The sequence below is a fragment of the Carlito syrichta genome, unplaced genomic scaffold, assembly GCF_000164805.1.
Source record: "Carlito syrichta isolate Samal-C Ts95f unplaced genomic scaffold, Tarsius_syrichta-2.0.1 Scaffold308189, whole genome shotgun sequence".
In the NCBI taxonomy this organism is placed as follows: Eukaryota; Metazoa; Chordata; class Mammalia; order Primates; family Tarsiidae; genus Carlito; species Carlito syrichta.
Window position 1 is genome coordinate 115,889 of NW_007252285.1, and position 27,458 is coordinate 143,346.

General features: G+C 42.2%; 1 protein-coding gene across 1 annotated transcript; it reads right to left on the reverse strand.

The window, feature by feature from the left end:
- Positions 1–1,535: 1,535 nt before the first annotated feature.
- On the reverse strand, positions 1,536–27,058 carry HRNR (hornerin). The gene is made up of 4 exons (XM_021716125.1): positions 27,008–27,058; positions 25,982–26,140; positions 18,440–24,314; positions 1,536–1,924 (listed from the first exon to the last, which is right to left on the reverse strand). Exons 2-4 carry the CDS (start codon positions 26,117–26,119, stop codon positions 1,536–1,538), a joined length of 6,402 nt encoding a protein of 2,133 aa, XP_021571800.1. The 5' UTR covers positions 26,120–26,140; positions 27,008–27,058.
- Positions 27,059–27,458: the final 400 nt, after the last annotated feature.

Here is a 27,458-nt window from a genome sequence, read left to right on the forward strand (position 1 = left end):
TTTAGGACCTGGCATCCCAGGGACCTACTGGAAAGGGGAAGGGGGAGAGAAGCAGTGAAGCTAGGGCAGTGTGTCCAGTGAATAGGGCCAAGGGTGATGCCCTCAGCACTTTGGAGCATCAGATATTGGAGTCAAGTGCTCTGTCTCCTGCTCCACTCAGTGTCAGAAAGGGAAGGACTCTTTGCAATCACCCACTGTATTAGTTAGGACTTCCCAGAGAAACAGAACCAAGAAGTGTATTTATAGAAAGAGATTTATTTATGTATGTATTTTTTATTTTTTTGAGTTGGAGTCTCACTCTGTCGCCCAGACCGGAAGCGGCCACTGCAGCCTCGACCTGCTGGGCTCCGGGGATCCTTCTGCCTCAGCCTTCCGAATAGGTGGAATTACAGGCACGTGCTACCACACCCGGCTAATTTTTGATTTATTGTAGAGATGAGCTCTCGCCAAGTTGCCCAGGCAGGTCTCGAACCTGTGGGCTCAGGCAATCCACTCACCTCAGCCTCCCAAAACACGGGGAATACAGGCTGAGCCACTGAGCCTGGCTAAAAGAGATTTATTATAAGGAATTGGCTGATGTGATTATGGGAGTTGGCAAGTGCAAATCTGCAGTGTGGGCCCACTGGTTAGAGACTTGGGAGAGCAGATGATACAGAAGTCTCAAGGCATTCTGCTGGAGAATTGTCTTTTGCTCAGGGAGGCCAGTCATTTTGTTTTATTCAGGCCATGCACCGATTGGATGAGGCCCACCCGCATTAGGGAGGGAAATCTTCTTTACCTAATGTTTGCTGATTGAAATGTTTAATTCCATTCAAAAAATACGCGCCAAGCTCACACATAAAATTAACCATCACGCCCACTTATTACCTTGACTTTGTGAGACTGACAGTTTTCTCTGACTTCAGTCATTTGAGTATCACCTTCATGACTTTGCAATGTCTGTGTATTAAGTATTTAATATTTTCTTTAAACCAATGTTAACTACTCACTTACAAATCTAGTCTTGTACTAAAATAACTGTTAACAGGTTTGTTGTGCTGGTAGTCTTTTCTAACACACATAAGAAATACTCTTAAACATCTTTTAAAAAAGTGCTCGTATTTTGGTTGCAGTAGCTCACATCTGTAATCCCAACATTTTGGGAGGCCAAGGCAGGATTGCTTGAGGCCAGGAGTTCAAGACCAGCTTGGGCAACATAGCGAGGCTCTTTATCTACGAAAACAACAACAAGAACAACAACAACTACAACAAATTAGCCATGGTGGCGTGCCTCTGTAGTCCTAGTTACTTGGAAGTCTGAAGTGGGAGGATCACCTGGAGGTTGCAGTGAGCTATGATCGCGCCACTGCACTCCAGTCTGGGTGACTGGCTGGAGTCTCTAAAAGAACAACAAAACAAAACAAAGTGCGTGTAGCACCTAAAACCATCTTGGTATCCCAACTGGGAAACAAAGCAGCCGAGGTTGCCCGGATGGACCAAGGTGCCCACGGCTCCTACTGACCACCAGGGGGCGCCATTGCACCTGAAGCCCTTATCTATGAGTGCGGAGGTTGAGGAAAATATTTTCCAGGCCTAGCCCCAGCACTGGGCAGAACCCTGGGCCTTATCCCATGGGGTGCCGGCACGGCGCTGCGCCTCCAGGAGGGGCTGCGGAGAGCTCCGACAATCCCTGGATCCCGTGGAGCCCAGAGCGGGGTCCTGCACGCCGAGGCCCTCTCCTCGGCCACGCGCACGGGGCTGTCCGACTCGGGGGACACGTCTAGGGCCGCACCTCGGCGCGGAGGTACCGCCCGAACGTCCTGCCGGAGCACGGCGGATCCTGAGAGCAGAGGTGGGGGAGCCGCGGCGTGGCGGGGTGGCAGGTCCGTCGGCCTGCCCCTCTCGTAGCCTTTCAGTCCACCCGGAGCAATGCGTTCGGGATCTGCTAGAGGAACAAGCTCGAGCACCGGGAACCGGCAAGGAGAACCTCACATGGCGCTGAGGGAAGTAGAGAAAGCCACTTCCGGCCGGAGGGGCTGCACTTCCGGGACCCGCACCCCGAAGACTCCAGCCGGAAAGGACCCTGGGGAACTGAGGGTCCCGGCGCGCGCCCGGGCGTAGGGTGGCTCGTGGCCTTCTGGGGCGGCAGACTACGCCCTCTTGCTTCGGGTGCGATCCGAATGACACGGAGCGGACTTTGGGATCCAGAGCCCAGGACCGAGGTTGTACTTGGCTCCAGGGGAGGGGTGGTAGGTCGGCACTCCGGGGCGTGGCGGGTCCCCTTCAAGTGTGCCACACCCGGCCGCACCTGCGCCTTGGCGCTCTCCAGAAGTCATGCGCTCCCCAGGCCTTGACATTTTATGAAATGTCGCACCTTGTTTCACAGCTGCACTTGAATAAAAACACTTATTTCAAAAGGACACATTCTTCATCTCTTAAATGGTGGTCTTTACATCAACGGGTTGATGTGAGGATTAAGTGAAATAATGTAGGGAAGTGATGAAAGCCGTTCCCGACACCTAAGAGCGCAGTGCATGGGACTTACTGTTATTGTTGTTAAGTCGGAAGTGAGTTCTGGGAAACACCTGCTGTGTGGTCCTTCAGAGGTTTTGAACTCTTTCTGGAGTTTTTGGAAATGTCTGGTTTCCAGCCTGGCCTCCTTCCTCTGGTTTTTATCTGCAGCCTGATTGTCTTCACTGGCTGAGGGGAAATGTTCCCCGCCATTCCTTTCCATTCACATCTGGAAATTCCTGTCAGTTTAATTGCTTAAGTAGAGTGGCCAGCAGGTGGCCTCAGAGCACCGTGGATATGTTTGCCCTTGTGGGTCCCATATTTAATTAGTAATTTAGTAAGGTCTTATTGAGCACCTACTCCAGACTATGGTGCAGGATGCCAGGGTATATGGGGTGCTTGAGGGCATGGAGGGAAACCCTGGCCTCAGGGAGAATACATTCATATTTTCGTTCAACAAATATTTATTGGACATTTACTCTGTTCCAGACTCCGTTTGGAGACTTGAGATATATGAATGAATAGAACAAAGATCTTTGATTTTATGGAGCTTTCATTCTAGTATGCAGCAATAAAGGTAATAAGTTATATAATAACTTTGGAGTACTATGAAAAAGATGTAGATCAGTGTGTGTAGGGTAGGGTTGGTGAGATGGACAGGTGGCAGAATTAAATAGGGTGATTAGTATTAAATAGGCTTCATTAGGAAGACAAGATTTGATCAAAGATTCAAAAGAAGAGAGGAAGTCAGTCAAGCAGAGATCTGGGAGAAGAGTGTTCCAGATACTATGAAAAAATTGGAGTAGTTACATTTACCCCTTTATAGATGAGGCACTTGAGGTTCAGAGAAGTGAAGTGACTTGTTTAAGGTCTTATAAGAGGTTGCTGACAAAGCAGGTCTAGTTTTACCTCCTCATTTCTAGCCTTGTGTTCATCACCAGATCACATTACTACTCTTGTTTGCCAAGGTGATGGGGACTTGTAAATCTGCACAATACATAGCCTGCTTATGTGATGACTCAGGTTATCTTGGCATAACCTCCCTCCAATTGAGTAATACCACAACTGTCTGCGATTCTTTTTTATGTAATCAATAAATATTTGTTTGTGCTAAGTGCTATGGAGGATAGAAATGAGGCATAAGACATGGCGCCTGCCACTAAGGACTAGTATACATAAATGTTTGTGGCCTTCAGTTTCCCCAAAACAAGTCCACTGATAATCTCTACCTACAGCTTAGAATTAGGTCAGGTCCTTAAACTTGGTCACCCATTCTTGGTTTCTAGGTTCCTGAATTCTTCCTCTGATTTCTTTTGCTGCCAGTTGATACCTGAGCACCTAGTTATCCCCAGTCTCTACTCCTTCTGTCCTGTGTTGGACCAGCCTATGAAATTAAGCTTATACTTTGCTCTCTACTCTTTAATTAGATATCTCACCTGAATCCTTAGTTCCCCTCTGGAACTGCCTCCTTGTTTCTTGTATTCTCAGTTGTTGGGATCTTTCCACTTGAGTGGAGATTCTGCATCTCTCTACTTGGGAATTGTGTCCTTTGGACACTGTGTTTGGTCTCCTTGAGCTCCTTTCTGAGCCTGAGTCACTTTTCTCTACTTCTGGCCCTGAGAACTCTGGACATGGGCCAAATCCCTTTCCCTTCCTGTCCACACTTATTAGGAGGAGATTGTGTTAAAGTCCTGGGTTGTAATACATGTGAAACAGCAGTAAAGGCCAGAAGACTATATTTTTAGGTAATTCATTGCCTGGGATCTAGCAGTTCCCAGGAGAAAGGTGCTCAGTAAACCTGAGTGGATAAGAATGAGGAAGGTGGAACTTGAGCCTGGTCTTGAAGGATGTGTAGGATTAATAGGTGAAGGGGAAAGAACAGGGTGCGGGTGAACTTGATGTGTTGTAGGCCAATAAGGAGATCAGCCTAAATGGAACGGACAGGGAGTGTTTGGGAGTGGTGATGAGAAGAGGACAAATAGTTGAGTGGAACTGGAGTAGGGCCTGGAGCACCAGGTTGAGAAGTTCACCTTACAGCATCATAAAATATTCTTGATTACAGAGTTTCCTGGGAAACTGGCATGAAGGCATAATGACAGCATGTCATTAGGACCTGTATATCTACCTGTCTATTATTGAGCATCTCAAATTTGCTGTGTTCCTGAATGCCCCATATAAAAGAGATTCTTCCAGTTATTTTGTCACAGCATCCTGTTTCTCATTTATTGTTTACTTTTTCAGTCTCTTCGAACATACCCTAGAATGAATGTTGCCAGAGGGCAAGGACTTGGTCTGGTTCCCTCTTGAATGCCCAAAATAGAGCATAGTTCAGATACCTATTGAATACACTAAAAATATTTGTTGAATGAATGGATGCTGTTAGGTTAAACTGACTGGGGTGGGGTTGTGTGATCTGGTGCCATGTGAAAGATGCAAAGAATTACACAAGGAGTAGGTTAGAAAAAGTTTATTTAGAAGGTAAATTAGAAGAAAAGGGTAGATTCACCTCCTCAAGATTGAAGAGGGGGCTGAGTACTGAAGAAGTGTTTAGCACTGAATGAAGCTGTGTGCTTATAAGGCTTCCTAGAGAAGGCTGGAAATAGGAACCTTCTTGTGAAATCTAACAAGGCGGAGAGGAGTGTTGTTATGGCAATTAGCTATTCTGGAGGCTGCAGCCAGATAGTTGATTACTTTGGCAGGGAGAGTGGCCCAAGGTCTGTAAAACAAAGTTTCAAGTCACAAATATTAAGCTTCGAATGTCCTTGGATTTAGGCAACAAAAGGGCATTTAGCTGGGAGTGTGTTATTCATGGGAAGATTGTAGGAAGGTTGGAATCATTATAACAGTTTGTCCCTTTCATTTTGGTGTCCCAGTGGTTTGTCATGCAAGAGCTAGAAACTCATCCTTGGAGCAAGATGTTAATTATAAAATCTTAATGCCCATTACTGGGGGAGGTTACAGTTTTACTAGTTTTACTCATTGGTGACTTTAAATAGTGGAGTTAATTAAATTTACTTCAGAGCAAGAGAGTTAGGAGTTTGCATAATAAGCTATTATTTACTAAAGTATACCACTAATTGATAGTTATAGTACAACAAAAATATAAGCCAATGCCCAGCTGTGGCCCAGGTGACCCCATTTTGTCATTTCACTCTTTCAGATGCCCTAAACTAAGTTTATCTATTTCTCCAAACCTGCTCTGTTCTACCTTACCAGTACTTGCATTCTGTTAGTGCTATCTGGGCTCAAATTCTGGCTCTGCCACTTACTGGCTGTATTAAACAAATGTAAATGTCTTGCCACACAAAGTAGGTCAGTTTAATGTCATGGCTAAGATAGGACCACATCTAGACTATATGACACCTTTGTGTCAGTTAGGAAGACTTCCTCTTTGTGTGGAACTAGTTTTCTGAGCACACAACTTGGAAAATGGAAAGTGCTTGGGGCAAAGATAAAGGTACCCAGGTGGATATAACTTTGAACTAGGAATGCATGGATTATTAAGTGGGACTTGGATGGTATTTCTGTGCTTACCTGCTCCCTCTTGGCACTGCTAGACAGTGGAATTTCATAGCCATATGTGGTGCCCTGAGTTAAGAACAGATACTTTAGAGTCACACTACTTGTTTTCATGCTAGCTCTGTGATCATAGTAAATTACTTAACCTCTGTGCTTCATCAGTAAAATGGGGATATGGAATGATCTATCACATAGGGCTAGTAGATTGAGAATAAATTTCATAGTTGGTCACACATAGGTGTGTCCATGGACTTATAACTTCCTAAGAACCTCAGTTTGCACACTGAGAAGTTTAAGGATCTCTTCTTTGAAGAGTTACTGTGAAGGATTTAAAAAAAAAGGAAAAGGAAAAGTAATGGGACATTGATAAAGAACTCCAAGTATATTTCATACTGTTATTTTCTTTTACCTGATAAGTTGCTGCTATTATCAAGGCCCTTCATTCCTACAGTAATGGTGTACAGAATGTAAGATATACCTAAGGGAAATTTAACTATAAAATTATCCCTCGCTTTACATACATACAGCTTGGGCCTAGGAGACGTCCTATAAGTGTTTTTATTTTTTCCTTCTGTAACCCTCTCTAGGGACCATTGGGTATCCTTGGACCCTTCATTTTTCCTTGTACCTGCACTGCCAACCTCAAACTTGGGATTAACCTAACTCCATTTTTTTTTTTTGCCTTTTTGCCAGGCTGTTAAGTGGCAAATATCACATATGGTGGTGCCTTAGAGCTTCTCTCTACACATTTATTATATTAAATCTTGTCCAAGCTCCGAATAATGCCTGGCAATTCCTTCTTTATCAACAGTGAATTCCCTTTTCCGGACTCTCAGCAGAGTTTTCAAACCTTTCCCACTCTTTTCAAGTCTCCTACCTTACTCCCTCTCCATCTTCTTTTTAGTAGATCCCTTTACCTCCTTCTTTGTTAAGGCTGGGAATGAGTAAAAAAATTAATCATCAGTTTTGAGAAAACTTTTCTTGAATAAATAACACAGTAAATGTTTAAAGGAAAAAAAAATCACTAGGTTGCCAAGATTACAGTTAGTCTGTTCACGTGGATAAAACAGTAATTTCCCTATCAGTTTATCATACTTGTAGATGTGAGTATTGCAAAAGTCAGGGATAAAGTCATTTACCTTAGGGAGCAATTTATAGAAAGGGCTCAATGCTTCATTGGTTGGAAGACTAATGGTAGGTAGAATCCTTATTTTTAGCTTATCTCAGGGCTAGAGATTTTTTTGCCCTCTCCAATGGTAGGATGTTATATGCTTTGCCATATAATGGTGGTTGGGCAAGGGGTCAGTTTTGTTTTCTCTGTAGGGGCCAACAGATATGAATTCTTGTAACTTCCATTTCTTCCATTTTTCTCCAAGGAATCCACTGGGTCACAGACCACTGAAATGCAGGTTCCTAGGTCCTGCTTACTAGAAATATTGATTCAATGGCTCTGGGATAGAGTCCAGGAATTTGCTTTTAAAAGAATTACTTAGGTAGTTCTGATGCAGCTCATTTTAGGATTCTCTTTTAGAAACATGGAGGTAATTATATCCACTAATTTTTGACCTTTTTATTTTAAGAGTATGAGATATTCTACTCCTTCCAAGGCTGATTTCTCTATGTGTGCCCTTGATTCCATTTTTGTCATTTCTCCTAGGTCTTTGAGCTAACAATGATTTTCTTCTCTGGTATCGACAGACTTTTCTTTCTGCAATCTCCTTAACCCTTGACTTAAAAGTATTATTCACATTCAGTAAATTTATGTTGTGTGCCTCCCATATTTCCAGCATATACTTTAATTTCTTCCTTTGTAAAGACTTTTTCTTTCTTTCTTTCCTACTCTTCTATTTCCTCTTTGCTACCAAACTTTTTAAAGAATCTTTTCTTTTTATACTGATTTGTAATAATAATTATAGCAACAACAATAAGTAGTAATAAAGATAGCCACTAACATTTACTGGATGATTACTGTGGACCAGACACTTTTCTAAGTACTCTATATGTTAATTATGTAACAGTCAGTCCACAAATCAATTAAAAAATATGAATTTGTCTCTGGACTATTTATTCAGTTATATTGATCTGTATTATTTACTCTTCTGCCCATATGCTACAGTTTATTTATTTATTTAACTTTATAAAATACTTTTTATTATCTGGCCCATTATTTAATGTAATTCTCTTCCTTTGGCTTCTGGAGTACCACTTTCCCTGCTTCTGCTCCACCTTTGACTTACTTTCATCAGTGTCCTTCACTGACTTATTCTCTGCCTCCCTCACATGATTCTATTTAAAGTCCTTCACAGCCTGCCTCTACCTTGATTTGCAGCCACAGTTCCTGATACTCTTTCCCCTACATGCTTCAGCCAAAGACAGACTCTTTGGTTCCCGAGAACACTGTTTCCTCGATGTTTTTGCACATGGAGTTTCTTTCTCTGCTTCGGAAGTCTAGGAATATTGCATGGCTGATTTGTCATAGCTCTATGTGTTTTAGAGTATGTGCTGACTTAAGACGTGCAACATCTGGCCAAGCCAGGGCAAGGGAGTGCAGCTCAGGGATTCTTTGTATCTGGGGTAGAGCCCACAGAGTGGAGGAGTCTGAGAGCATAGGAGTAGGCAGGGGAACAGGGCTGAGACAGGAAATTTTGGCTATTGGGGGAATTATCTTTTAAAGAGTACAGGACTGTGTGTGGTTGTTTATTATTAGTCCATAGTGCATTTCAAATTAGATTTGTACTAAGGAGGTCAGGTCAGAGAATGCCATCTTCTGGAATTGAAGCTAATGAGTACCATTAAATGTGATAAGATAAATAAAACGTGAGGAGATGAATTAGCTGCAGCAGGAATCCACCTGGGAAATTATTAAATGCTGCTAATGAGCAGGGTATTTCTCAAGTTTCCCTCCAGGACATTAAGTATGGTTGCACTGAGATGGGGAAAGGGGAGTCAGAGGATGAGTATTATTAGTTGGTGTGTCTCTAGCAGTTCCACAAGAGGGAACTGCTCTGGTCCTAATTGACTGTAGTTGTTTAGAGAGAAGTATTACTGGAGCAGAAGATAGTATTATGGTAGCAAATAACCTAGCTTTACTAATGTAAGCAAGTCAGTAGAGCTTTCAGAGAGTCTCGGTTTCCTCTACAATAAAATGAGTGTAATACTTCTACTCATGGGATGCTATGAGAATGAAATTAAGTAATAAATACTATATTAAATACTATATGTCAGACATATAGAACATAGTGTAATTTTTCCAGCTCATAAGGTACTCAATAAAAATGTTACTGCTATGGCCGGTGCAGTGGCTCACGCCTGTAATTCCAGCATTTTGGGAGACCAAGGTGAAAGGATTGCCTGTGCCCAGGAGCTTGAGACTGTCCTGGGCAACATGACAAGACCTCATCTCTACAATAAATAAAAAAATTGCCTGGGCATGGTGGTGCGCACTTATAGTCCCAGCAACTTGGGAGACTGAGGCAGAAGGATTGCCTGAGCCCAAGGAGGTTGAGGCTGTGGTAGTCGTGATTTTGCCACTGAACTCCAGCCTGGGCAATGGAGTGAGACTTTGACTCGAAAACAAAACAAAAAAGTGTTACTTCTGTAGTGTTCTATCCCTTTAAGGAAAATTTGTTAAAACCCTCATGTTATATAGCATGATAGAGCAACTTTGAGAATAAAACTCCATTGCTGTAAAGCTCTTCTAATAGCCTCTTATATCTCTTGAATGAATCTACCCAAAAGAAGGGAATACTCCATAATAAACAACTGATTCCTTTTCTCAACAAATTTATATTTTGTAGTTAATAAATAAATAAATTGGTCCTTTAAGACTTTGCTTAGTATGAGTCTGTCTCCTAGAGCTTGATCACATCTGAGTGTTCAGAATAAAGCTAACTTTTTTGATCTTCAAAAGTGAGATCCAGACTCTAGATGAGGTATTGAGATTCTGTAAGAGCCTACCCAAGAGTTGCCTTACACCTTTCTCTTCTCTTCTTTTAGTTGCAACATTATGGTTCTTAGATTATAGAGTCATAACAAGAAGAGGAGCATTATGAAAAACTTGGTTTAGCTGTACCAGGAGGCATTATTGGGAGTTTCTTTGCTTTGTCTTACTAGAAAAATGTTCTTGCCCTGACTTCTTGAAATTTGGAAGGCAAAGAATAAGATGGAAGTGTTGCCTGGAAAAAGGGTCAGGGTTTGGTTTTTATCTTGTGGACCCAGAAACTCACTCATGTCAGTGCCTCAGAGTTGATTAGATTCAGGAAAACTGTTTCACTGTAACTAAACTCACCAGGGACTGAAGTATGAAAACCAGAATGCCATTTTGTTAATTACAGTCAGAAATGCACTGTCAGAATCATTGGTGTCTGTATTAATCTGGCTAGTGGATGCTTTCTCTTTTTGGGAAAATTATTACAGGCCGAATGTTTCAGAAGTTTCTTTGGTGAGTTTGAGGTCTGAGCCAGTGGGTTATTGTGTGATTTATTTGATGAAAATCATCAGGCCTCAGAGTGCTGATACATTTACTTAAAAACCTGGGACGTGCTGGATCAGATACATCAATGGACTAGCTTGTCAGAGCAATTTTCCCCTGAGCAGTCCTTGATGAGGATTCTTTTTTTTTGAGTTGGAGTCTCACTCTGTCACCCAGGCTGGAGTGCAGTGGCACACTCATGGCTACCCCAGTGTCGACCTACTGAGCTCTGGCAATCCTTCTGTCTCAGCCTTCCAAGAAGCTGGAACTACAGGTGCGTACTACCATGCCCGGTTAATTTTTTATCTTATTGTAGAGATGAGGTCTCGCCAAGTTGCCTGGGCTGGTCTCCACTCACCTTGGCCTCCCAAAGTGCTGGGATTACAGGCTGAGCCACTGAGCTCAGCCCTTGATGAGCATTCTAACATTGATCTTTGTATTCTCCTTTTTCATGTGAAATAATATAAGGTTTACACATAAATGCAAAGAATAATATAATGAATACCATCTTGCTTAAGAAAATTTTGGAATTGTTTACTTCGCTCTAGTCCTATTTTCTTCCTTCCCTCTAGAGGTACCCAGTGTCCTGAATTTGGTGTTTATTATTCCCATAAAGATTTTTATATTTACTATAAACAATATGTAATATAGTTATATATTTGTAAGACTATATAAGTGGTATCACACCATATACTTGTTTTATAACTTTTTCACTCAATATTATACTTTTAGAATTTTTTCCATGTTGATATAGACATACCTCATTAATTTTAACTGCTATATAGCATTTTAGTGTATGGGTATATCACAATTTATTTATTTATTCTTCTGTTGAACTTTTAGGTTGCTTGCAACATTTTGTTGTTACAGACTCTTATGTTGTTACCATATTGCTTCCTAAGTGTTTATCAATTTAGAATTTTGCTGCTCTATATTTTCCCAATACTGTATATTGCCAGACTTATTTTTTTCTAATAATATGAGTGTGAAATGAATTTTATTATTATTATTATTATTTTTGAGTTGGAGTCTCACTCTGTCACCCAGACTGGAGTGCAGTGGCTGCTCCTGGCCACCGCAGCCTCGACCTGCTGGGCTCTGGTGATCCTTCCGAGTAGCTGGAACTACAGGCGCGTGCTACTACGCCCGGCTAATTTTTTGATTTATTGTAGAGATGAGGTCTCACCAAGTTGCCCAGGCGGGTCTCAAACCCGCGGGCTCAGGCAGTCCACTCACCTCAGCCTCCCAAAGCGTGGGATTACAGGCTGAGCCACCGAGCCCGGCTTTATTATGTTTTAATTAGCTGTTTGCCTGAGCACTGTTTTAAAAATGGCATTTGGTAAATCATATTTCCCTTTGGTTAATTTTCTTTTTATAAGTTTTGCTGTTTTTTCTTAATTTGATTTTTATAAGTTATTTGTACAGTCTAGCTATTAATCATTTGTTGTTTATAGGCATTGCAAAAATTTTATTCTAGTTTATGACTTGTCCTTTTTACTTTTTGAAAGCGTCTTTAGATTTACAGGTATTTGGAATTTAATTATTGTAAAAGTTACGAGTTTTTCTTTGTGTTTTGTGTATTTCTTGTTTGAGAAATTCATTCTTACTTTGAAGTCATAAAGATATTCTCCTATTTTATTAAAAATTTTGGCTCATCACAGGTCTTTAATTTACTTGGAATTGATTTTCTCATTTGGTGTGAAATAGATATAATGTTCTTCCTATGGAAAATTGATTACCTTGGCTCTGGCATATCAAGTATGTGTGGATGTGTTCCTGGAGTTCCATTGCTCTATGTATCTGTCCCTACAACAATTCCACACTGTCTTAAATAATGTAACTTTGTAATATATATTGATATTTGATGAGATGGAAATCCGTCTTTCATTTATCTTAAAAATTATCCTGGCCATTTTTGACACTTTGCTCTTCTATGTAAATTTTAAAATCAGTGTGTCAAATTTCACAAAAAGCCTTCAAATAATTAACTTTGTTGAGGCATAATTTACAAATGATAAAAATGCACTGATTTTAAATATGCAATTCTGTGAGTTTTGACAAAAGTATATAGCCATGTAACCACCATTGTAATCTAAATATAGAGTAATTTCATCACTCTAGACTGTTCTTTGGTGACTCAGCAAATTCACAAATTCCACTCCTAGCCCTATTGATCTACATTCTATTTTTATAGATTAAATTTGTCTTTAATAATTTTTATATAAATGAAATAATAAGTGTATACATTTTTGTGAATGACTTCTTTTGATCAACATAATGTTTTTGAGATTCATTCATACCATGTGTATCAGTTTAATCTTTTTTTTCCTTGCTAAAAAGTATTTCACTGTATTCCATTCAGTTGTAATTGAAATATATACCACAATTTGCTTATCCACTCATCTGTTGGTGGACATTTAGGTTGTTTTAAACTTGGAGTTATTATTAAAACTACTATAAACATTAATGTAAAAATCTTCATGTAAACATCTTATTTCACCTAGAATTACTAGGTCATATAGTAAAGCATACAGCTGCATGCTGCTTGACAAAGGGATACGTTCTGCAGTGTGCATTGTTGGGAAACATCATAGAGTGTACTTACACAAATCTAGATGATATAGCTTATTATAAATCTAAGCTATAAGTTATAGCTTATTGCTCCTAGGCAACATAGCTGTACAACATCTTACTGTACTGAGTACTGTAGGCAACTGCAACATAATGATGTTTGTATATCTAAACATAAAGTACAGCAAAAATAGAGTATAAAAGATAAAAACTGGTATACTTGTATCGGGCACTTACCATGAATAGAGTTGCAGGACTGAAAGTTGTTCTTGGTGAGTCAGTGAATGGTAAGTGATTGCAAAGGTCTCAGTCATTAGCGTACACTACTGTAGACTTTTTTTTTTTTTTTTTTGAGTTTGAGTCTCACTCTGTCACCCAGACTGGAGTGCAGTGGCCGCTTCCGGCCACCGCAGCCTCGACCTGCTGGGCTCCAGGGATCCTTCTGCCTCAGCCTTCCAAGTAGCTGGAACTACAGATGCGCGCTAACATGCCGGCTAATTTTTTGATTTATTGTAGAGATGAGGTCTCGCCAAGTTGCCCAGGCGGGTCTTGAACCCGCGGGCTCAGGCAATCCACTCACTTCAGCCTCCCAAACTGCGAGATTACAGGCTGAGCCACCGAGCCCGGCTTACTGTGGACTTTATAAACACTGTACACTTAGGCTACATTAAATTTATTAAAAATTTTCTTTCTTTGATAGTAAATTAACTTTATCTTCTTTGATTTTTTAATTTTATAAATGTTTAAGTTTTTTAACTTTTTGACTCTTTTGTAATAACACTTGGCTTAAAGCACAAACACATTGTACAGCTGAGCAAAATTATTTTTTGTTTATATTCTTATTCCATATGATTTTTTCTATTTAAAAAATTTTTAATTTAAAAAAATTTAAATTTTTTGTTATTAAAATCTAATACACAAACATACACATTCCCCTGGCATACACAGGGTCAGGATAATCAATATCATTGCTTTTTTACTTTCATATTTTTTTCCAGTAGAAGACATTTAAGGGCAGTAACATGTATAGAGCTATCATCTCCTAGATTACAATGACTTCTTCAGGAATACCTCCTGAAGGACCTGAGGCTGTTTTACAGTTTACTTTTTTATTTATTTTAATAAATAGAAGGAATATTCTACATAATATATCTCAAAAAGATATTTTCACTTCTATGTTCATTGCAGCATTATTCATGATAATCAAGATATGGAAACTACCTAAGTGTATATCAATGACTGAATGAATAAAGAAAGTGTGTTGTGTATACTACAATGCATAGTATATTTGTGCTTATATATACACAAATATACTATCAAATAACAATATATACTATAACAAATCTACTATAAAATGATGAAAAGAATAGTAAATACATAAACTGGTAACATAGTTATTATCATGATCAAGTATTATGTACTATACATAATTGTATATGCCGTATTTTTATATGACTGGCAGCACAGTAGATTTGTTTACACCTGCATTACCACAAACGTGAGTAATGCATTGCATTATGGTATTATAATGGTTATGATTTTGCTAAGTGATAGAAATATTTTAGCTCCATTATAATCTTATGGGACAGCCATTGCATATGGGGTCTGTCATTGACCAAAATGTTATTATGTATGCATGACTGTTTAACTTTATAAGAAATTGCCACTGTTTTCCAAAGTGGCTATATCATTTTACTTTCCCACCAGCAGTACCCTTATTTGGCAATGGCACAGTTTTTAACTTTAGTCATTCCAATGAATGTGTAGAAGTATCTTATTATATTTTAATTTGCATTTTTCTGATGACTAATGATATTAAGTGTTTTTCCACATGCCTATTGGCCATTTGTACATCTGTGGTGAAGTGTTCATTCAAATCTTTTGCTCATTTTAATTTTTCCCAGCTTTATTACGATTTAATTGACAGGTAAATTGTATATATTTAAGGTATGCAGTGTAAAGTTTTGATTTATGTATGCTTTGGGAAATGATGACCACAATCTAGCTAATTTAACATATGTATCACCTCATATAGTTACCTTTTTTTTAGTATGGTGAGAATATTTAAGATTTATTCTTATAGCATATTTCAAGTGTACACTACATTATTGCTCACTATAGTCATCATGGTGTACATTAGGTCTCCAGAACTTATTCATCTTATTACTGAAAGTTTGTACCCTTTGGCCAACATCTCCTCATTTTCTCTATTCATGACCCCCGGAAATCAATTTTCTACTCTGTTTCTTTGAGGTTAACTTTTAATTTTTTAATTTTTTTTATTTTTTGAGTTGGAGTCTCACTCTGTCGCCCAGAATGGAGAGCAGTGGCCGCTCCCGGCCACCGCGGCCTCGACCTGCTGGGCTCCGGCGATCCTTCCGCCTCAGCCTTCCAAGTAGCTAGAACTACAGGTGGGCGCTACCATGCCTGGCTAGTTTTTGATTTATCGTAGAGACAAGGTCTTGCCAGGTTGCCCAGGCGGGTCTTGAACCCGCGGGCTCAGGCAATCCACTCACCTCAGCCTCCCAAAGCGTGGGATTACGGGCTGAGCCACCGAGCCTGGCTGAGTTTAACTTTTAAAAATTCCACTTGTAAGTGAGACCATGTAACATTTGTCTTTCTGTGTCTTTGAGATTCATCTGTATTTTTGCAAATGACAGGATTTCTTTATTTTTTAAGGCTGCATGATATTCCATTGTGTATATATACATCACTTTTTCTTTATTTATTCAAATGTCGATGGACATTTAGTTTCTATATTTTGGATATCATGTATAATGCTGCAGTGAACATGGGGATGCAAATATCTTTTCAAAATAGTGATTTTATTTCTTGTGGATATATACCCAGAAGTGGGAATGCTAGATCATATATGTGGTAGTTCTAGTTTTAAGTTTTGGGGAGTCTCCATACCATTTTTCATAATAGCTGTACCAAATTACATTCCCACCAACAATGTTTAAATGTGTTCCCTTTTCTCTAAAACCTCAACAATATTTGTTATCTCATGACTTTTTGATAATAGTTATCCTTACAGATGTGAGGTAATATTGCATTGTGATTTTGATTTGCATTTATCTGAAGATTACTGATGTTGAGCACCTTTTCATATACTTGTTGGTTATTTGTAGGTCGTCTTTGAAAAATGTCTAAACGCATTTTTTGCCCATTTTTGATTGAGTTCCTTATATATTTTGTTTATTAACTCCTTATTGGATATATGGTTTTCAAATATTTCTTATATTCTTTAGATTATCTTTTAATTTTGTTTTTGTTTCCTTCGTTGTGCAGAACATTTCAGTTTTATATAGTCATACCTATTATTTTTTGCTTTTATTGTTTGTGATTTTGGTGTCATATACAAAAAATCATTGCCAAGACCAATGTCATGAAATCTTGACCATTTTAAAATCAAGTTGTTTGTCCTACTGAGTTTTAAAAACTCTTTATATATTTTGCATTGTTTGTGAAGAACAGGACCTTGGGAGATAGCTATTTGGGTTAGTTTCTAGATTGACCACGTGTCTGTGAGAAGTGAAATGAAGCAGAGATGAGAAAAACGTCAGTATATGTTCAACATTTATTTATTGTCAATTTTAATGCAATCCAGTTGTTTTAATCCAAACACAAAGATTGGTACAGTCAAACCAAGGAGTGGCAGATAGTCTTCTTTTCCATCTGGGTATGGATGATATTTTTCTAAGTGGAAAGGCCAGTGAACAACAATATTAAGTGGGAGTCATTGAATTTCTTTGCTGTGACTCTTCTCAAGTTTTTATAATCTCGAGCAGCTTCTTAGAAGTAGGGGTGAAACCAAGTTAAGACCACATTTGGATGTTTTTATCCTGCTCCTTAAGAAATCTATCCCCACTTTGTAAGAAATAATGCTCTTGCTCACTGGCTAGAGAAGAGACCCTGATGCGACTTTTCAATACCACTGGTTAGCTTACTGATTAAAGATGTACCCAGTAATAGGACTTGGCAATTTTTATAAGGAAAGAAACTATCGATTCTGCATCTTTGCTCTCAGGAACTTCTCACTTCTGCCACAATTCAACATAGGTCACACTGAATATTAGGGTACACACTGTTGTAAAACAAAGTTTTGACTTCAAAACTGGTAATGCATTAATAATATTATTCTTTACAGAAATGCAAGCTTAGCTTTGGCAATATCTGTAATTGGATTATAAGCCCTGGAAATAGATACATCAACCAAACCCCAAGCTCTTTAAATGCTTTGTGTTATCCTTCCAAGTTTAGCCCACTAATCAGTTATTCCATTTAGTAATTCCTAAGAAAGTAGCCTAAGTGCCCTATATTCTCTGAAAGCAACCGCATAACAAAAAATAGACTATAGTTGTAGGCTTAAAAGAAAAAGATAGAAACAGATCCACTTTTAGAAGGAAGATTTCATTATGAATTACATGTCTGCAACAGTTTATTTCCTAAGTTGAGGTTTGAGTAAATTTCCCTTCTATTTACTTTTCTTGCCTAAAAGTAGATTCAGCTCTTGGAAATATTTGTGAAGTGGAGTGTTACTAATATACAAACTATGGGAACATGAACTGATATTTCTCCTTCCATGACTAACTCTGTCTCTACTCTGATAATGGTAACCAACTTGTTCATTGAAAACATTGCAAACTGACAATTTATTGGTTCAACTGGACCTATATTGTCCACAAGAGGATACTAATTGTCAAAACTTAAAACCTGAGAAGATTTCTCTTTGCTATAACTACTTACTGCTTGCGCTTCAAAACAATTTAAGTGACTAAGGGTAGATTCCCGTGCATCCCACGACAATATTGTAATTCATTTTGTTCATACCTAGAACACTGTTGAGATCCAGAAATGCACTGTTAAGAAAAAGAAGATTAAGTTGAACCAGATTGATATTGTTCATTGCCAGACCAGTGAGAGGATCCAAAGGAACATGGTCCAGAGGTAGCTGACTGACATGCCAAAGATCAACATTGTAAAGTTAAACAATACTGAGATGATGAATCATGATGCTCAGAGTAAAAAGAGGAAAATAAGACAGATGCATAGGCAACAGATGTACAACAATGACTCAAGACACTAGAATGTTGGCTATACTGAGAAGATTCAATATGCCAGGTCAATACTGGATAAAGCCAGAAGAGAGTAATGGGACAGATTCATCTTGAAAAAGACTGGAAAACTGATCTGAGCCACAGTCACTTTGGCCATAACCAGCAGACTTATCAAAGCCTGACCAACGCTGACCATAGTTAAAAAATTGATCAGAGCTAGATTCATGTTGGCTCCATAATGATGACTGTTCTGATAGAAAACCGTGTTGTCCTAGGAGACAGAATTGATGTGAGCTAGACTCGTGGTGCCCAAAGGTAGAAGACAGACCTGAGCAGCAGCCATGTTGACTATGGCTGGAAGACTGACCGGAGGAAGATCCCTTTTGGCCATAACAAGAAGACTGACCGGAGCCAGACCAATATCGGCCGCGGCTGGGAGACAGGCCCGATCCAGACCCGTGTCGGCTGTGGCCAGAAGACTGACCACAGCCAGAACCATGTTCACGATAGCTGGAAGACTGAACCGAGCTTGAACCATGCTGGCCACAGCATGAAGACTGGCCTGATGTAGAACCATCTTGCTCATGGCTGGAGGAATGACATGAGCCAGATCCGTGCTGACTGTAGCCAGAAGACAGTCGGGAGCCAGACTCATGTTGCCCAAAGCTAGAAGATTGACCAGAACCAGAACCGTGCTGGGCGCAGCTGGAAGACTGACCGCAGCTAGATTCTTCTTGGCCCCGCCTGGAAAACTGACCTGATGTCGAACCGTGTTGCCCATAGCCAGAGGACTGGCCTGAGCCAGATCCGTGCGGACCGTAGCCAGAAGACTGTCCTGAGCCAGACTCATGTTGCCCAAAGCTGGAAGACTGACCGGAGCCAGCCCCATGCTGGCCGTAGCTGGAAGACTGACCGGAGCCAGACCCATGCTGGCCATAGCTGGAAGACTGACCTGAGCTACATTCATGCTGGCCCGACCCTGACGAGTGTCCCGATGTGGACCCCTGGTGTCCGTGGCCGGAGGACTGACCGGAGCCAGACCCATGCTGACGGTGGCCAAAAGACTGTCCTGAGCCAGATTCGTGGTGCCCAGAGCTAGAAGACTGACCGGAGCCGGAGCCATGTTGGCCGGGGCTGGAAGACTGACCGGAGGAAGATCCCTTTTGGCCCTGGCTGGAAGACTGACCCGAACCAGACCCACGTCGGCCGCGGCTGGGAGACCGGCCAGAGCCAGACCCGTGTCGGCCGTGGCCAGAAGACTGACCGGAGCCAGACCCGTGCTGGCCGCAGCTGGAAGACTGACCGGAGCTAGATTCCTGTTGGCCCCACCCTGACGACTGACCTGACGTCGAACCGTGTTGCCCATAGACAGAGGACTGGCCTGAGCCAGATCCCTGCTGACCGTAGCCAGAAGACTGTCCTGAGCCAGACTCATGTTGCCCAAAGCTGGAAGACTGGCCGGAGCCAGCCCCATGCTGGCCGTAGCTGGAAGACTGACCGGAGCCAGACCCATGCTGGCCGTAGCTGGGAGACTGACCGGAACCAGACCCACGTCGGACGCGGCTGGGAGACCGGCCAGAGCCAGACCCATGGCGGCCGTGGCCAGAAGACTGACCGGAGCCAGATCCGTGCTGACCATAGCTGGAAGACTGACCCGTGCTTGATTCCTGTTGGCCCCACCCTGACGACTGACCTGACGTCGAACCGTATTGCCCATAGCCAGAGGACTGACCTGAGCCGGATCCCTGCTGACCGTGGCCAGAAGACTGTCCCGAGCCAGACTCGTGTTGCCCAAAGCTGGAAGACTGCCCGGAGCCAGACCCATGTCGACCACGACTAGGGGACCGGCCAGATCCAGACCCATGTCGGCCATGGCCAGAAGACTGACTTGAGCCAGACCCATGCTGACCGTGGCTGGAAGACTGACCTGAGCCGGACCCATGTTGGCCTAGGCTGGAAGACTGACCGGAGCCAGACCCGTGTTGGCCATAGCCTTTGGAAGACTGACCTGAGCCCGAGCCGTGTGGGCCGCGGCTGGGAGACCGGCCAGATCCAGACCCATGGCGGCCATGGCCAGAAGACTGGCTTGAGCCTGACCCGTGCTGACCATAACTGGAAGACTGACCTGAGCTAGACCCGTGCTGGCCACAGCTTGATGACTGTCCCGATGTGGAACCATGTTGTCCGTGGCTAGAGGATTGACCGGAGCCAGATCCGTGCTGACCGTAGCCAGAAGACTGTCCTGAGCCAGACCCGTGGTGCCCAAGGCTAGAAGACTGACCGGAGCCGGAGCCGGAGCCGGAGCCGGAGCCGGAGCCATGTTGGCCGTGGCTGGAAGACTGACCGGAGGAAGATCCCTTTTGGCCCTGGCTGGAAGACTGACCCGAACCCGACCCGTGTCGGCCACGGCTAGGAGACCGGCCCGATCCAGACCCGTGTCGGCCGTGGCCAGAAGACTGACCGGAGCCAGACCCATGCTGGCCATAGCTGGAAGACTGACCTGAGCTACATTCATGCTGGCCCGACCCTGACGAGTGTCCCGATGTGGACCCCTGGTGTCCGTGGCCGGAGGACTGACCGGAGCCAGACTCATACTGACGGTGGCCAGAAGAGTGTCCTGAGCCAGACTCGTGGTGCCCAGAGCTAGAAGACTGACCGGAGCCGGAGCCATGTTGGCCGTGGCTGGAAGGCTGCCCGGAGGAAGACCCCTTTTGGCCGTAGCTGGAAGACTGACCCGAGCCAGACCCATGTCGGCCGCGGCTGGGAGACCGGCCAGAGCCAGACCCGTGTCGGCCGTGGCCAGAAGACTGACCGGAGCCAGACCCGTGCTGGCCGCAGCTGGAAGACTGACCGGAGCTAGATTCCTGTTGGCCCCACCCTGACGACTGACCTGACGTCGAACCGTGTTGCCCATAGCCAGAGGACTGGCCTGAGCCAGATCCCTGCTGACCGTAGCCAGAAGACTGTCCTGAGCCAGACTCATGTTGCCCAAAGCTGGAAGACTGGCCGGAGCCAGCCCCATGCTGGCCGTAGCTGGGAGACTGACTGGAACCAGACCCACGTCGGCCGCGGCTGGGAGACCGGCCAGAGCGAGACCCATGGCGGCCGTGGCCAGAAGACTGACCGGAGCCAGACCCGTGCTGACCATAGCTGGAAGACTGACCCTTGCTTGATTCCTGTTGGCCCCACCCTGACGACTGACCTGACGTCGAACCGTGTTGCCCATAGCCAGAGGACTGGCATGAGCCACATCCGTGCTGACTGTGGCCAGAAGACTGTCCCGAGCCAGAGTCGTGTTGCCCAAAGGTGGAAGACTGACCGGAGCCAGCCCCATGCTGTCCGTAGCTGGAAGACTGACCGGAGCCAGACCAATGCTTGCCATCACTGGAAGTCTGACCTGAACAAGACCCACGTTGGCCGCGGATGGGAGACCGGCCAGATTCTGACCCATGGTGATCGTCGCCAGAAGACTGACCGGAACCAGACCTGTACTGACCATAGCTGGATGACTGACTCGTGCTTGATCCATTATGGCCACAGCTTGATGACTGTCCTGATGGAGAACCATGTTGCCCGTGGGTGGCGGTTTGATCTGATCTAGGTCTGGATTGACCGTATCCAGAAGCCTGTCCTGAGCCAGACTCTTGTTGCCCAAAGCTGGAAGCCTTACTGGATCCCGACCCATGATGGCCACAGCGGTAAGACTGACTTGAAGAACATCCTTGTTGTCTGTTGCTGAAGGAATTATTTGATCCCAGTCCTTCTCGGTGTGGACTTGGATAACGTCCCTCTCCAGACCCGTGTTGGCTATGGCCAGAAGACTGACCGGAGCCAGACTTCTGCTGACCATAGCTGGACGACTGACCCGATCTTGATCCATACTGGCTACATATTGAGGACTGTCCTGTGGTCGAACCATGTTTCCCATGAGTGGAGGATTTACCTGTGCCAGATCTGTGCTGACCGTAGCGAGATGACTGGATTGTGGCAGACTCATGCTCAGTGTATGTGGAAGACTGACTTGAGCTAGATTCTTCCTGGCTACAGCTTGATGACTGTCCTGTTGTAGAACCATGTTGTCCATGGTTCGAGAATTGTCCTGAGCCTGTTCCGTGCTTACTGTAGCCAGATGACTGTCCTGAACTATATTCCTGGTTCCCAAAGCCAGAAGACTGTCCATAGCCAGAGTCATTTTGCCCGTGGTTGGCAGACTGAGCCCAGGAAGATCCCTTTTGGCCATGGCTGGAAGACTTACTCGAATGTGTTTTGTGTCCACCGCGACCAGGAGTCTGGCCCAATCCAGACCCATGTCGACTATGCTCAGAAGACTCACCTGAGCCAGATCCATTCTGACCATAGCTGGAAGAATGTCCCGAGTTTGATCCATGCTGGCCACAGCGTGTTGATTGTCCTGATGTGGAACCATTTTGCCCATGATTGGAGTATTTTCGTGATCCAGCTCTGTGCTCACTGTCGCCAGAAGAATGTCCTGAATCAGAGTCCTGGTGATGTAACTGGGAAGAATGGCCTTCTTCAGATCTACGTTCTTTGCATTTGGAAGACTTTGTGAATCCACATCCATGTTTGCCATTTCTAGAATTCTGATTTGAACTAGACCTTCGTTTATCAGGGCTTGGTGATCGGCTAGATGAATTCTGACTTGAGCTAGACCTTTGTCTGCCAGGGCTAGGAGATTGGCTAGATGGAGACCCATGTTCCTCATGGGTAGAAATCTGACTTGAGCCAGACTCATGATCAGTAAACCTGGAAGAACGACCTGAGCGTGTGACCTGGCCACAGCTTGATGTCTGTCCTGTTATCGAACCATGTTGCTTATGGCTATAGGATTTACCTGAGCCATTTTCGTTTTGCCTGTAGCCACAAGACTGTCCTGAACCTGTCTTCTGTTGTCTAGACATAGAAGACTGACTTGAGGTAGACCCATACTGTCCACAGTTTGAAGAGTGACCTGAATCAGACCTACCCTGGCCCTTGCTGGAAGACTGACTCGGGGGTGATCCCTTTTTGCCATAGATGTAAGACTGACTTGAAGCAGGACCATGTGTACCACTGCTGAATGACTTTCTCAATTCTGACTCATGGTGGCCATAGTCAGAAGTGTGGCCTGAGCCAGAACCATTCTGCCCATAGCTGGAAGAAGAATCTGAGTCAGTTCTATATTTATCATTGTTAGAATACTGACTTGAGCTAGACTCAAGTTTGTCGTAGTCAGACATTTGATTAGAGGAAGATTGTTTTTGGCCATTACAGGAATGCTGTCCTGAGCTAAATTCACATTGGCCGTAGCCTGATGATTGACTTGATGTTGATCCATGCTCATAACGGGAAGACTCACTTGAACTGGAAGTATATCCTTGTTCTTTACAGTTTCCTATTTGAGATTCTACATTTGTATCATACCATATTTGTTCAGCAGGATGACCTGAGCAAGAATCTTGACCACAGCCAGTTGTCTCATTTGAATTTGACCAATATTCTTGTCCTTCATAACTTCCTGAGCTGGATTCATTATGCTGCTTTCTAGGGGACTTGTACAATTTCTTCTTATGTCGTTTATTTTCCACGGATTTGTTTGAATCATACCATTGTTGATCAGAACTGAAAGACTGATCTTCTGAGTGACTTATATGTCCTTTTTCTCCACAACTTTCTGACCAGTTTGCTGTGTTTGATATTTTTCTACAGTTATTTGAATAAGTATAACCACCTTCTTCACTACCTGACCTTTTTTGCTGATGAGAACCATGTTTGTTTTTCTCACTATCCTTAATGGGCACTGAACTTGACTCTGTTATTTCTTCATAGCTTTGCCTGTGCCTAGAACTAGACAAGACATTCTGAGGACCCAGTCTTCTAGATTTGGACTGAGTCCTGCCTTTAATGTTTCCTTTGGAGCCCTTGGAATACGAATCATTCTTTTTTGTTCTCGAACTTGAATGACTGGAAGAGGATTCTTGTCCGTTGTCCTCCTCTTCTGTTTCACTTTGTTCCTCTTGGTGCTGGTGACTGTGATCTTTCTGCTTTGACCCTGAAGCTTGGTAGTAATCTTTGCCAATGATATTATTACAAGCCTTAGCCAGCTTGAATATCATCAGAAGATACTCAGTAAAATCCACTTTCTTGTTATGATCTTGATCCAAATTTTGCATGATGACATTCACAGTGTCTGGATCATCTGGATTCTGTATAGGAACAAGGTACATAAGGCAGCTGTTAGTATGGACCCTACACCTTGCTAAACAATTGAAAGAAGGCTATGGAAATGTGAATGTTTATTCATTTACATGGGACTCAACTGCACAGTTTTTAAGGCTGAATTGCCCTATTCTGAACAAAAAGAGAGAAAAATACATATGCAATGAATAATGCACTGATAAATAGCTAGAAAATGATGCAGCTGGAAGATGAAAGGAAATAGAGGACTGATTATTTTTGGTAAAGAATGGGTTCAAATATGGATGATTAGTTAATTTAGAAATAATAATTTTAGGCACCTGCATTAATTATATATGACTTTTCTTTATTTGTTCAATTTTATTAATTAGTTAATGAATTTATTCATCCACAAAGGTATCTTATGATAGTATCTGCCTAGCATATAAAACACTAAACATGTTTGTTTCCTGAAAAAATAGAACTTAAAGCTGAGTGGGTCAAATATAGAACATTAAAATTATAATTTATTATAATAAGGTTTCTGTGAGAGTACATCAGATGGGAATCATTAAGAATCCAAGAAAAGTTAATAAGAATAAGTGCTGCCATTTGAAGGATATGTTAAAATTAACAAAATGAAGAGGTAGAAAGGGAAGGAGAAGGGATAAAAGATTGTTTCAGGCAGAGGAAATGATGTGAACAAAGGACTAGAGGTGACAGAAAACATGAAGCATTCAAGGAACTGAAAGAAATCAGGATTTCTGGTTTTGCAGTTTGAAGAGCCAAGAAATGTGGCTAGAGAGATTAATAGGGACCACATTATGACATTTAAGTCATGGCAAGGAAATTTGTACTTTTATTTAAAGAGCATTTGGGAGCTGTTGAAGGATTTTGAGCTGAGGAATAAAATGATTATATTTGCATCTAATGCTGAGATTAGTAGCAGTAGGTGGCCTGAACCAGAGTACTAGCAATAGCAATAAAGAGAAATGGGCTGTTTTGAGAGACTACTGATTTGAGTTAGATGGAGGTTGGAAGGTGGCAGTGCCTGCTGAGAGAGAGGAAAATAAGAATGGCACTAGGTTTTTACCTTGGGCAAAAAGGAGAAAGCAAGTTTAGAGGGGAAGATGATGAGATTCATATCTGACACACTGAGTTTAAGACATCCATAGAAATCCAAATAACAATATTCAATAGACAGTTGGATTTTAAAAATTGAAGCTAAAGAGCCTGATCTAAGCTTCAAAATATTTATTTCTAGACCTGTTTTAAAGTGGTGGTCACTGTCTTTTGTGATTCAGGGTTAAATCCTAATTTCCTGCACATAGAGGCCTTATAGTTTCAGGATGTCAGAAGTGGGCAATGGTCAGGACATTTTGGGCTGAAGAAAGACAAAGAAAGGGAAGAAGATACATTTCATCTATGTTGCAGTTTTTCTGAGGACTGTCTCATCTATAAGGATTGCTCACATAGATAGGACATTATTTAATGAATGTTTTATCTGTTGTTTAGTGGGATCACTTTCCTTGATTTTGCTACGGAAACCATTATGGGTCATCTTTTGACCTTATCTCAAGCCTTTACCAAACCCTCTACCACCAAGTAGGATGAGTCCTAGGATATGTGACAAAAAAGTAGGAAAGGATGAAGAAGAAAATAGCTGCAGAATTCAGTCCTGGCATGGAATTCTTACCTTCAGAATTTGATGAAACTCATTCTCCAAAAGTTCTTTCAGCTCTGCCTTGTTCAACATATCGTATTTCCCATGCTGGGTGGCATATTTGTAGAAAACATCCATGATAGTGAGAATTTCTTTTAGGAGTTTAGGCATATTTTTGCAAGTTTAGTTAACCTAAAGGAAAGAAAAAGAGAGATCCACCTCTCATTATTCCTTTTTCTTGCTTAAACACATAAATAAGTCTAATCATGTATAATAATTGTTCAGACTTAGTCAAGCACGATTAAATTCATTCTGTTGTAATAAAGAACCAATCCAGAGTTGAATGACTTGTTCAAGCCATGTGGCAAGAGAGTGATGAAATTAGGAGCAGAGTCCATATCTCTCATTTCCATTCCTGAATGAATGTAGGAGAAATGACTTTCTGTTTGGAGCTCCTTCCTCTACAAGTGGTAATATTATGAACTTTGATCTGTTGCTACAAAAGTCCTGAGTGTGCCAATTTGCTTCCTGTTTCTCTTCTGATACCCACCATTATACTGTGGGGTGCAGGTCCATCATCTACATGGTATGTCTGACTCCAGTTAAGGAGTACCAGTGGCTAAACTGGACCCCCAAGACTTCTGGGAGTGACTTTGTCTAAAGTAAACAAAGTGATCAGAGCCAACCACAGGCCTAGGTGATATGAAGCTGGGGGAAATTGCTGTCAAAGGTAGCTTCTCTTTTCATTCTTCAAGCAGGAACTGACCCCTCAGGACTTACTTGTTATACAACAGAGGGAACACAATAGAAAAGAAGGCAACCTGCCTGTGGATAATTTGATCCCCATGATCTTAAGGAAATGAACCCAAATAAAGAGATTATATACATAGTCCTAGCCATTGCTTCATCTTCTTTCTCAATAAAGCTAAACTAATACCAAAGCTTCCCGGAGCACACTAAAAGCAAGCCTGGTGTCCAATGTCTCTTTGCCTAAAAGCACACCCTGAACTTACATAATTTATCTCCTTAAGTACCGGAGCTAAACTCCTGCTCACTTACCTAGTTCACCAGAGGAACAAGTAGGATAGAGACTGAAGCAGCTTGCAGGGTGCTGCTAGTTGAGCATAGTGGCCTTTTTATAGAGGGAATAATGGTCCATGTTAGGGAGGAGCTGCCCCCTTTGAGATGTCCTAATTCATACCTAAACAAGCCCATCTCCACCTCCTGGGTGTTTACCTTCTTTCTCACTTCCGTACATGTTTACCTGAGATTGCATTAGCAGTTCCCAAATCTGGGCTAATATCAGCTCCACCTGCCAGAGTCCCAGGGCACTTTGCAAAAAGGTCTTTTCATGTATTCACCAAACTATCTAGCACAATGCATTAACAGCAAACTGTGTAGACTTTAATAGAAGTTGAATGGAGTGGGTGCAGGGACATCAAAACCCAAAGATAAAAGAATTAAAAGGAAACTCAAAGATCATCTAGTCAAATTTATCCATTCTAAACTA

Bases quoted from the DNA above. Each gene is read 5' to 3' on its own strand.
- HRNR (XM_021716125.1), bottom strand. From the start codon at position 26,119: ATGCCTAAACTCCTAAAAGAAATTCTCACTATCATGGATGTTTTCTAC. The intron at 24,315-25,981 runs GTAAGAATTCCA...GTTCCTATACAG, and splicing joins AGTTTCATCAAATTCTGAAG to AATCCAGATGATCCAGACAC. The intron at 1,925-18,439 runs GTCTGTCTTCTA...TTGTTCCTCTAG, and splicing joins TCAACATGGCTGCTGCTCAG to CAGATCCCGAACGCATTGCT.